The 10,440-nt window shown below is 54.1% G+C and overlaps 1 protein-coding gene across 2 annotated transcripts in view; it reads left to right on the top strand.

The window, feature by feature from the left end:
• The window catches only part of TRPV4 (transient receptor potential cation channel subfamily V member 4), a 50,565-nt gene that overhangs the window by 39,223 nt on the left and 902 nt on the right, over window positions 1-10,440 (top strand). Inside the window, exons 8-15 of one of the 2 annotated variants that reach the window (XM_017541711.2) lie at window positions 559-717; window positions 1,020-1,112; window positions 1,410-1,483; window positions 2,209-2,374; window positions 2,596-2,662; window positions 6,650-6,966; window positions 8,494-8,621; window positions 9,996-10,117. In XM_017541711.2, the coding sequence (XP_017397200.1) occupies window positions 559-717; window positions 1,020-1,112; window positions 1,410-1,483; window positions 2,209-2,374; window positions 2,596-2,662; window positions 6,650-6,966; window positions 8,494-8,621; window positions 9,996-10,117 (1,126 nt within the window). The remainder of the gene's footprint in view (window positions 1-558; window positions 718-1,019; window positions 1,113-1,409; window positions 1,484-2,208; window positions 2,375-2,595; window positions 2,663-6,649; window positions 6,967-8,493; window positions 8,622-9,995; window positions 10,118-10,440) is intronic. The other variant, XM_037743243.1, reaches the window with a different exon arrangement.

Raw genomic sequence — 10,440 nt, 5'->3', positions numbered from 1 at the left:
TTTTTTTTGAGATGGAGTCTCACTCTGTCGCCCAGGCTGGAATCTGCAACCTCTGCCTCCCAGGTTCAAGTGATTCTCCTGCCTCAGCCTCAGGAGTAGCTGGGATTACAGGTGCCTGCCACCAGGCCCAGCTAATTTTTGTATTTTTAGTAGAAATGGGATTTCACCACATTGGCCAGGCTGGTCTCAAATTCCCGACCCCCAGGTGATCTACCTGCTTGGCCTCCCAAAGTGCTAGGATTACAGGCGTGAGCCACTGCGCCCAGCCTGGAAACAAATGTCTTTTAAGGGACTTTCCAGTTCTGAGCCCTGTGATGCTAAAATAGGGTAGAAAGGTACATCGAGGCACAATTGGGCAGAATCTCAAACGCTGAGCGCAGGGGCTTGGGGCTGATTTTCAGTGTCCGTCCGGTTCCCTGTGAATCCTCGAAGGCAGCTGAGGAATGAACAGAAAGAGAAAGCACTGTTGGGGTGGGAGGTGGTGGGAGGCACAGCCGAGGCAGCCTGCCTGGACCCCCACCTCGGGAAGGCAGCCCCCAACCACCCTGCCTCTCACAGAACCGCCATGAGATGCTGGCTGTGGAGCCCATCAATGAACTGCTGCGGGACAAGTGGCGCAAGTTCGGGGCTGTCTCCTTCTACATCAACGTGGTCTCCTACCTGTGCGCCATGGTCATCTTCACCCTCACCGCCTACTACCAGCCGCTGGAGGGCACAGTGAGTGCCCGGGGACCGGGCAGGGGCTGGGGTAGGCACTGGGCTGAGTCACTGAGGACTGGGGCACAACCTCGTTCTTTTGATCCCCTGTAAGAGGAAATGGAGGCTTAGGAACAAGTTGGGGAGGTGCCCTCTAACATCCCGGGGTGGCCCTGAGCTGGGAGGAGGGAGACTCAGGAGAAAGAGAGTGATGGAGAGAGCTCCATGGGATCCAGATGTTTCGGGCCTGGGGGAACATCTGGATCAGGGGCCAGGCGTCGGAGGGGCTGGGTGAGGACCTGTGCGCCCTTGCTGCTCCCCAGCCGCCGTACCCTTACCGCACCACAGTGGACTACCTGCGGCTGGCTGGCGAGGTCATTACGCTCTTCACTGGGGTTCTGTTCTTCTTCACCAACGTGAGTGCCTGGCCCCTGTGCCCCCACCCTGCCAGCCTTCCTATTCTCTTCCTGCATATCTTTTCTCTCCCTCTTCTCTCTCCTCCAAATGGTCCTCCTCCCCTTCCTCCCTTTATTTTCCCCTTTCTCTTCTTCTACCTCCTTCAACCCCATGTTCTCCGTCTTTGCTTTTTCTCCTTTTCTGTCTTTTCTCTGCACCAGCCTCTGCCTCCCTCTCTTCTGTCCCTTTCTCTGTCTCCTCTCCCCTCTCCTCTCCTGCTGGCCCCACCCCTTTCATGTGCCTCCTCTGTCTTCCAGATCAAAGACTTGTTCATGAAGAAATGCCCTGGAGTGAATTCTCTCTTCATCGATGGCTCCTTCCAGCTGCTGTAGTGAGTAGAGGTCCCTGGGCCGGCAGCTTCTGGGTGAGGAAGGTGGGGCTGGGGGGCTAGGTCATCCAGATTCAGGAAAGAGGTGATTCTATCAGAAATGAAAGCACCCAACTTGGGCAGCTTTAACCCAAAGTCAGGACAAAGCCACAAACAATAGTCTTCTGGTTAAAGAAAAATTCTGATTGCTAGGGATAGACACCATAGATATACATATGGGTAGAATTATACACCATGGATAGAATTAATTTTAACCTCTTATGCTGGTGAATGATTGCTAATGTTTACCCGAAGTGCCATGTTAAGAATTTTGCACCTGTGTCTGTGTTTAGTGGGAAAGAGTTGGGATTGATTAATGATGTCTGCTTGGGACACAGGATGAGAGAGTTATTGTGCGTGTTACCTCTTCTGCATTTCTCGCAGAGTTGGAGAACAATGAAATTTACTTAGCCGCAAAATCCCCACTGAACACTGCTAAATCTTTCTTTAGCAATTCCAGGGGGCGCCACTTCGGGATCTTGTGGGGCCTCAGGATTAATTGCCAGTTAATTAAGTGTTCTTGTTAACAGAATGCTGGGGAACCCTGCTAATCCGCTTGGTTTCTTTTCTGGGGGTCCAGAAGGCATTGGGTAGTCCTGATACCCTGGAGGGCTGGGGGCATGTCTCCCCCTCCAGAGCTCATCGTCTCCTCCCCTCTGGCCTCTCCTGTGGTCTCTGCTGCCCTGCAGCTTCATCTACTCCGTGCTGGTGATAGTCTCTGCAGCCCTCTACCTGGCCGGGATTGAGGCCTACCTGGCCGTGATGGTCTTTGCCCTGGTCCTGGGCTGGATGAATGCCCTTTACTTCACCCGTGGGCTGAAGCTGACGGGGACCTATAGCATCATGATCCAGAAGGTACGAGCTGGGGGGACCCTCTGGACTCGTGCGTCCCTCGAGGGAGCCACACATACCTCATGCACACCTTATGCACCTGCAGACCTGAGGATGCTGGGTACCGCGGGGGCAGGAGGCATGGTCTGGACATTGGGGTTGGGCCAGGGTGGAGATGGAGGAATGGGGAAAGTGAGAAACCACATGTCTCCTCTTTGCCTCCATAATCCCGCTGGGGTCTTTAGATCCTCTTCAAGGACCTTTTCCGCTTCCTGCTCGTCTACTTGCTCTTCATGATCGGCTATGCCTCAGGTGAGCTCTGGGTGCTCAGGTGGGCCTGGCAGGGGTGGTGCAAGGACGGGAACAGTAGCCATGATGGACTGGGGACAATAGCAGCCTTGCTGAGTTCTTTTTTTTTAATGGAGTTTTACTCTGTCACCCAGGCTGGAGTACAATGGCATGATCTCAGCTCACTGCAACCTCTGCCTTGCAGGTTCAAGCAATTCTCCTGCCTCAGTCTCCCAAGTAGCTGGGATTACAGGCACTTGCTGCCACGCCCAGCTAATTTTTATATTTGTAGTAGAGACAGGATTTCACCACGTTGGCCAGGCTGGTCTTGAACTCCTGACCTCAGGTGATCTGCCCACCTCAGCTTCCCAAAATGCTGAGATTGCAGGCATGAGCCACCGCACGGCCCCTGAGTTCTTATTAGTATGCCAGGAACTGGACTATGTCCGTCCTTGCCTCCAACAAGCCTGCAAGCTAAGTGTCTCTATTATCCCCTCTTGTAGAAAAGGAAACTAGGCTCTGGAGGGTTAAATAATCAGCCCAAGTTCAAAATCCAGTGAATGGTGGCCGAGTGCAGCGGCTCACCCTGTAATCCCGGCACTTTGGGAGGCTGAGGCGGGCGGATCACCTGAGGGCAGGAGTTTGAGACCAGTGTGGCCAACACGGCGAAAACCAAAAAATACAAAAATTAGCCAGGCATGGTGGCGCAGACCTATAGTCCTGGCTACTCGGGAGGCTGAGGCATGAGAATCACTTGAACCCAGGAGGTGGAGGTTGCAGTGAGCCAAGATGGTACCACTGAACTCCAGCCTGGGCAACACAGCGAGATTCTGTCCCTCCCCCGCCAAAAAAAGCTAGTGAATGGTAAAACCGGAGTATCTGCTGCTGCCACAGAGGAAGCCACCTAAAGCTTAGTGGCTTAAAATAGCACCCACGTATTACTATTATCACTGTTGTTTGTTTTTTTGTGGCAAAGTCTCACTCTGTCACCCAGCCCGGAGGGCAGTGGTGCTCTCGGCTCGCTGCAACCTCTGCCTTCTGGGTTCAAGCAATTCTCTTGCCTCAGCCTCTCCAGTAGCTGGGATTACAGGCATGTGCCATCACACACGGCTAGGTTTTGTATTTTGGGTAGAGATGGGGTTTCACCACATCGGCCAGGCTGCTCTTAAACTCCTGGCCTCAAGTGATCCTCCCGTCTTGGCTTCCCAAAGTGCTGGGATTACAGGCGTGAGTCACCGTGCCTGGCCAATTTATTATTGCTTATGAGTCAGTGGGTCAGCTGGGTGGCCGTGCTGCCCTGGGTTTGGCCGGTCCCGACAGGCTCTTGTGCCTGTGGTCAGCTGGCAGGCCCGTTGCTGGCTGACCGGTCTAGCTAGTATGGACTGGTTAGAGGGCTTTGCTATCTTCCACATGGTCGCTCATCTCTGGCTAGCTAGCTTGAGCCTGTCCACATGCTGGCCTTAGGTTTCCAAGAACGTGAGTGGAAGTGTTCAAGGACACCTCCTGGCATGGCATCACTGCTGCCCTTACTCTGTTGGCCAAAGCAAGTCACAAGGCCAGCCTCAATTCGAAGGATGGGGAAATAGACGCTACTTTTTTTTTTCATCATTATTTTTGGTCAAGACAGGGTCTTGCTATGTTGCCCAGGCTGGTCTTGAACTCCTGGGCTCAAGCAGTCCTCCTGCCTCAGCCTCCCAAAGCATGGGATTACAGGCGTGAGCCACCGCATCTAGTCTAGACTCCACTTCTTGGTGGGAGAAGCTATAAAGCCACATTGAAGGGATATGGATACATGGAAGAGAAAATTTAATAATGAAACTACCAGCCCAGGTATTTTTTTTAAGCCAACATCAGCTGCCTTTGATACGCCTTCTCCGTGATATCATGATGTCACTTGGAAGCATTCTGTGACCTCAGTGGCACCGCCCATGGGGCTGTGCCAGGGACCAGGGCTGGAGAAACTGACCAAGTCCTTAGGCTGGTCCCTGAGGGGTGAGTGATCTGACATCAATGCCCAGCATCCAAAGGGGAGTGACCAACTTGGGTGGGACCCGGCGACATACATATCTGAGGAGGTTTATCTGGGAACGGACCTGGCACGGGAATCTGATGCTGCTGCTATTTTAACCTAAGATGGTGGCCAAGGCTCTCTGTGGATTATTGTGGGGAAATGGAATTATAGTTTTCACTGTGGAGATAGGGACGGGTCACAGCTTTCCCCTCCCAGGGATCGCACTGGAAAAACTAGACGGTGTCAAGGGTGCAACATCGGTTTGGGATTCAGGTCAGGGATCCAGCCCCACTGCAGTCCTAGTTACTGAAACTGAGGAGAAACAAGGGTTCGGTCGCAGGGCTTCTAAGGTGCACTAGACCTCGGTTCTGAAGCTGACATGATAGAAATAGGGCACACACGCTGCTTTTCCCACACTTTGGTGCCCATGGCAGACAGTACTAATGGATCACAGAACCATTTTTCTGATGAGTCCAGACAAGGTCTCAGAATCCTTCTCAACACAGTGTTTCACCAGTCACTATGCAACTGAGGAGCATTCGCATGAGCTGAAATCTGCTTCCTCTAATCCCTGGTTGCATGCACTATGACGTTCTATGCCCCAGTGACTGATGGGGCTGAGTCTTCTTCGTGCTCCCCTTCCTGGCTGGTATAGGGACAGGTTGCTGCTGCCAAACTGCGTTGAAGGAAGCTGAAGCTTCACCTGCGCTTGGTAGGAAAAGAACCATGATGAGTTTGGAATGTCTGGAGCAGGAGAGGCCCCATAGAGAACATGGATTCAGGGACAGTCAGGATGGTGCCTGGTTTCAGCTTCCACTTTTCCTCTCTGGGTTGGTGGTGGAGTGGGAAACTGTCAGAGAGAGTCTGCCGCTGGGAATAGGGACATTCCAGAGCCCCCGAGACCTCTGAGAATGGTAGGCTGCATTAGGATTTCCTAATACATTTGTTTATTTATTTATTTTGAGATAGTCTCGTTCTGTCCGCTAGGCTGGAGTGTGGTGGCACGATCTCAGCTCACTGCAACCTCCATCTCCCGGGCTCAAGCAGCTCTCCTGCCTCAGCCTCCCAAGTAGCTGGGATTACAGGCATGTGCCACCACGCCTGGCTAATTTTTGTATTTTTAGTAGAGACAGGGTTTCACCATGTTGGCTAGGCTGGTCTTGAATTCCTGACCTCAGGTGATCTGCCTGCCTCTGCCTCCCAAAGTGCTGGGATTACAGGCGTGAGCCACCATGCCCAGCTTTCCAACACTATTGACATTTGAGACCAGATCATTCTTTGTGGTGGGGGCCATTCTGTGCATTGTATGGTGTTGGGCAGCACCCTGTCCTCCACCTACCTGATGCCAGTAGCACCCCCACCCCCAGTCATAAAAACTAGACATGTCTTTAGACATTGTCAAATGTCCTTTGGGGGGAAACTGACACCCTCCCTGGAGTAGATCCTGAAAACCTTTTCCCTCCCGGTAGCAGGGAACCACCAGGTTGTGTAAGGAGGGGTGAACTGTCCCAAGCTGGAAATGAGCAGGTCAAAACTCCCCTGCTGATGAGTAGTTGGATTGCACCTGTGAGCAGCCACTGCACTCCAGTCTGGGCAACATAGCAAGACCCCATCTAAGAAAGACAGAAAGGAGAGACAGGTGGCGGGGGGAGAGGGAGAGAGAGAGAGAGAGAGCGCTTCTTCATTATTTGCAAGAGTTTATGGAAAGAACAAAGGAGAGAGAGAGAAAGAGAAGGAGAGAGACAGAGAGAGAGAGAGAGAGAGAGAGTGGGAGAGAACCTCTTCTTTATCAGCAAGACTGTATGGAACAAAGATGTCAAAGGCTTTGGGATCAGGAGGACCTGGGTTTGGTGTGGCTTGGCTGATGTGCAGGGTGACATGGGCCAGCATACTCCCCTCGCCAGGCCTCTGCTTTCCCCTCCAGCAAATGGGAATGACTCCTTCCACCTCTCTGCGTGTGTCCTAATACTCAGCAACTGCCCCCTCTGCTCCCCCCACAGCCCTGGTCTCCCTCCTGAACCCGTGTGCCAACATGAAGGTGTGCAATGAGGACCAGACCAACTGCACGGTGCCCACTTACCCGTCATGCCGGGACAGCGAGACCTTCAGCACCTTCCTCCTGGACCTGTTCAAGCTTACCATCGGCATGGGTGACCTGGAGATGCTGAGCAGCACCAAGTACCCGGTGGTCTTCATCATCCTGCTGGTGACCTACATCATCCTCACGTTCGTGCTGCTCCTGAACATGCTCATCGCCCTCATGGGCGAGACGGTGGGCCAGGTCTCCAAGGAGAGCAAGCACATCTGGAAGCTGCAGGTGAGGCCCCAGTGCCCCTGCCACACCCCACCCCACTGGCTCCCCCGCCCTTCCAAGGACACTCACCGGACGCTTCCTCGGCCTCTTCCACTCTGGGCAAGCCACATCTTCTCATTCTGCCTCCACTTTCCTGTCTGTGAAATGGGCGTCAGAGGCTGCTGCTGACTTCCCGGAGCTGCCTAGTGGATTTCGAGGTGGCTTCTTCCCTGGCCAGCAACAGTGGGCTCAGATTTTCCTTGTGGTCCAGCTCACAGGACATAGTTGGCTCCACTCAGCATGACCGAGTGATTTTCGCTGGCTCAGAAGGTGCTCAGTGGGCATCAGCGTTTCAGCAGGGGTTCCACACTGAGCCTAGGGCAGCTTTTGTGCTCTGCCACTCCAGTGCAGGGATGTCTGAGTTTTCACAGGGGCCTTTAACTAGCAACCCTGAGCGTGCCTCATAGAGGAGAAACCAATGGGGCCGCGGGCCACCTTGGCCCAGGGGAGCTGCAGCCTTTACATCCCAGAAGCTTTCTCTGCAGTCCTGGGAAGCACAGGCGCTGGGCTCACACCCCTCCCAGGCCAGGTGCAGCCTAAGACCTGGTGTCGTAATAAGCAGTGCTGCTCCACGGCCCAGGAATGCAGTGCCCATGTTTCCCTTGACTGCATTTCAGGGAAACGGTGCAGTGAGGAAAAAAGACCGAGGACTGGGTCTGAGGGAAACAGCTCCAGCCTGCTCTTAACCTTGATCCGTATTGCTCACTTCACTGGGCCTCAGTTTCCCCACTGGGCATTACAGGGTGCAAACTGGGCATCCTGTGGGCTGCAGCACAGTAGTGCGATCTTGGCTCACTGTGATTCTCCGGCTTCAGCCTCCCGAGTAGCCAGGACTAAGGTGTGCATACTGCACCTGGCTATTTTTGTATTTTTTGTAGAGACAGGGTTTCACTATGTTGCCCTGGCTGGTCTTGAACTCCTGAGCTCAAGCGATCCGCCTGCCTCAGCTTCCCAAAGTGCTGGGATTACAGGTGTGAGCCACTCCATCCAGCCTCAGACCATTATATTTAAAAAAAAAACAAAACAAAAAAAACAAAAAAAAACCAAAAACAACAACAACAAAAATCCCTGCACAATTTAAAAATTAGGAGATTCCCTATGAAAATCCAGGTTTCTGGCTTTTCTTGAAAAGGTGGAAGCCCCAGGCAGTGCAGGGTCCGCATTCCTGCCTGGCAGCCACCCCCTTACACGGGGCATTTGCTCCTGGGTTTGCCCCGGTCTCCACCCCTCCCTTTTTCCCACACTGAGTGGCGAGTGTGTGTAAGCGTCTGGGGCTTGGGCTGCAGACTTTCTGCATCTGATCCTGTTTCCCTCATTTATTTTCCTGCCTGCCACCTGTGGGTATTTGAGTTAATAAATCCCGTTTCTATGGGGCAGCCTAAACGCCCAGTTCTCGGCCCACCCCGGCCCGTTGTTTCATTTCTGCCATCAGAGCGGCAGGTGCAGGCTGCGAGGCTCACCGATGTCTCTCCTGACCCTCCCTCCCCGCAGTGGGCCACCACCATCCTGGACATCGAGCGCTCCTTCCCCGTGTTCCTGAGGAAGGCCTTCCGCTCCGGGGAGATGGTCACCGTGGGCAAGAGCTCAGACGGCACTCCTGACCGCAGATGGTGCTTCAGGTGAGGCTGGGGAGTGGGGTGGGGGCAGGTGGGGTGGGATGGAACCGTCCCCACTGGATTGGGGTCCCTGGTGCTCCAGCGTCGTCTACCCACTGCAATTTCCGGAGCCACTGAGTCCTCGAGAGGCCCAAGCGGGGTTCATTTCCAGCAGGCGATCCTAGGCAAGTCGGCCCGCCTCTCTCAGCCTGTTTCTTCGTCTGTGAAATGAGACAGTGGTAGCCCAGGCTCCTAGCTGGCGGTGCAGGTTAGACAGGTCAGCCCGTGAGAAGTGCCAGCCAGTGCCCGATGCGCACTGGGACACCACAGGCTCCTCTGTCCCTTGCTCAGAGGAAAGCAGAGACTTGGATGGTGGGTTCGTCTCGAAGCTTCGCCCGCTGTCTACCACACAGTGGGCTGGGCTCTAGTGCTTGGGCGAAAGGGGAAGCCGAGGAGTCTGCAGTTGCCAGGACTCCAGACCTCACCCAGCCCGTCTGCAGAGTGACTCCATGTTCCAGGGGCACAGGGCGTGCCAGCTTCTTAGGGGAACCTCTTCATGAATCTTTTCTTTTCAGTTGAGTCATTCTTTGTAAAGTGGTTGTCAGCATAGAGCATAAGCAGAACGTTTGGAGTCAGGCAAAGTCAGTTTCCTCATTTGGGAAATGGGAGCTTCTAGGCCAGCCGGTCCGTTCAGTTCCTTTTTTTGTGTGCTTTTAGAGACAGGGTTGCTTAGGCCGGAGTGCAGTGGTGTGATCGTAGCTCACTGTAGCCTCCAGCTCCTGGGCTCAAGGGATCTTCCCACCTCACAGCCTCCTCATGCCACCGTGTTCAACCAGTTTTTAAATTTTTTGTAGAAATGGGGTTCTTGCTATGTTGCCCAGGCTGATCTCCAGCTCCTGGCCTCAAGCAGTCCTCCCACCTTGACCTCCCAAAGTGCTGGGATTACAGGCACGAGCCACTGCACCCAGCCTCGGTTCAGTTTGAATCTAAAGCTCAAATCCTGGCCAAGCGTGGTGGCTCAAGCTTGTAAGTCCAGCACTTTGAGAGGACGAGGCAGGAGGATCGATTGTGGTTAGGAGTTCAAGACCACCCTGGGCAACATGGGTGTGGAGGTGTGTGTGGTGGCACGAGGCACCATGCCTGGCTACTTTTTGTATTTTTAGTAGAGATGGGGTCTCACCAAGTTGGTCAGGCTGGTCTCAAACTCCTGACCTCATGATCCGCCCACCTCGGCCTCCCAAAGTGCTGGGATTACAGGTGTGAGCCACCACACCAGGCCTTGTTATGTATATTTTACCATAATAAAGAAACAGGAGGCTGTGCTGGGGATGGTGGCGTGGGAAGTGTCTCTGGGAAGGGCTCTCCATGACCCTCCGCTCTGGCCCCTGGCCCCTCCAGGGTGGATGAGGTGAACTGGTCTCACTGGAACCAGAACTTGGGCATCATCAATGAGGACCCGGGCAAGAATGAGACCTACCAGTATTACGGCTTCTCACACACCGTGAGCCGCCTCCGCAGGGGTGAGTGGAAGGGCAGGTGCGGAGGGGAGCCCCAGTCCATTCTTACCGCAAATTTGCTTTGAGCAGTCCTGCCGCTTTCCAGGACTCAGTGTCCACGTCTGCCGAATGGGAGCGTGTGCCCCTGAGTTTCCTCTGCTGCTTGTAAATGCCCGGGCACGTCACCTACATGGCTTTGTCCTGGGCCTCCCTACTGTGACACGAGCTGGCCTGGGGAGGGGGGACGAGCTCCTCAGCCATCCCCGTATGGAGAAAACCTTCCTGTTTGTCTAGTAAGCCGTGAGCCTGCGAGACGCAGCTGGACAGGACGTAGGTGCGCAGGGCAT

Source organism: Cebus imitator, unplaced genomic scaffold (assembly GCF_001604975.1).
Source record: "Cebus imitator isolate Cc_AM_T3 unplaced genomic scaffold, Cebus_imitator-1.0 Scaffold8, whole genome shotgun sequence".
NCBI classification, from domain to species: Eukaryota; Metazoa; Chordata; class Mammalia; order Primates; family Cebidae; genus Cebus; species Cebus imitator.
This window is presented reverse-complemented; position numbering and strand designations above follow the sequence as displayed.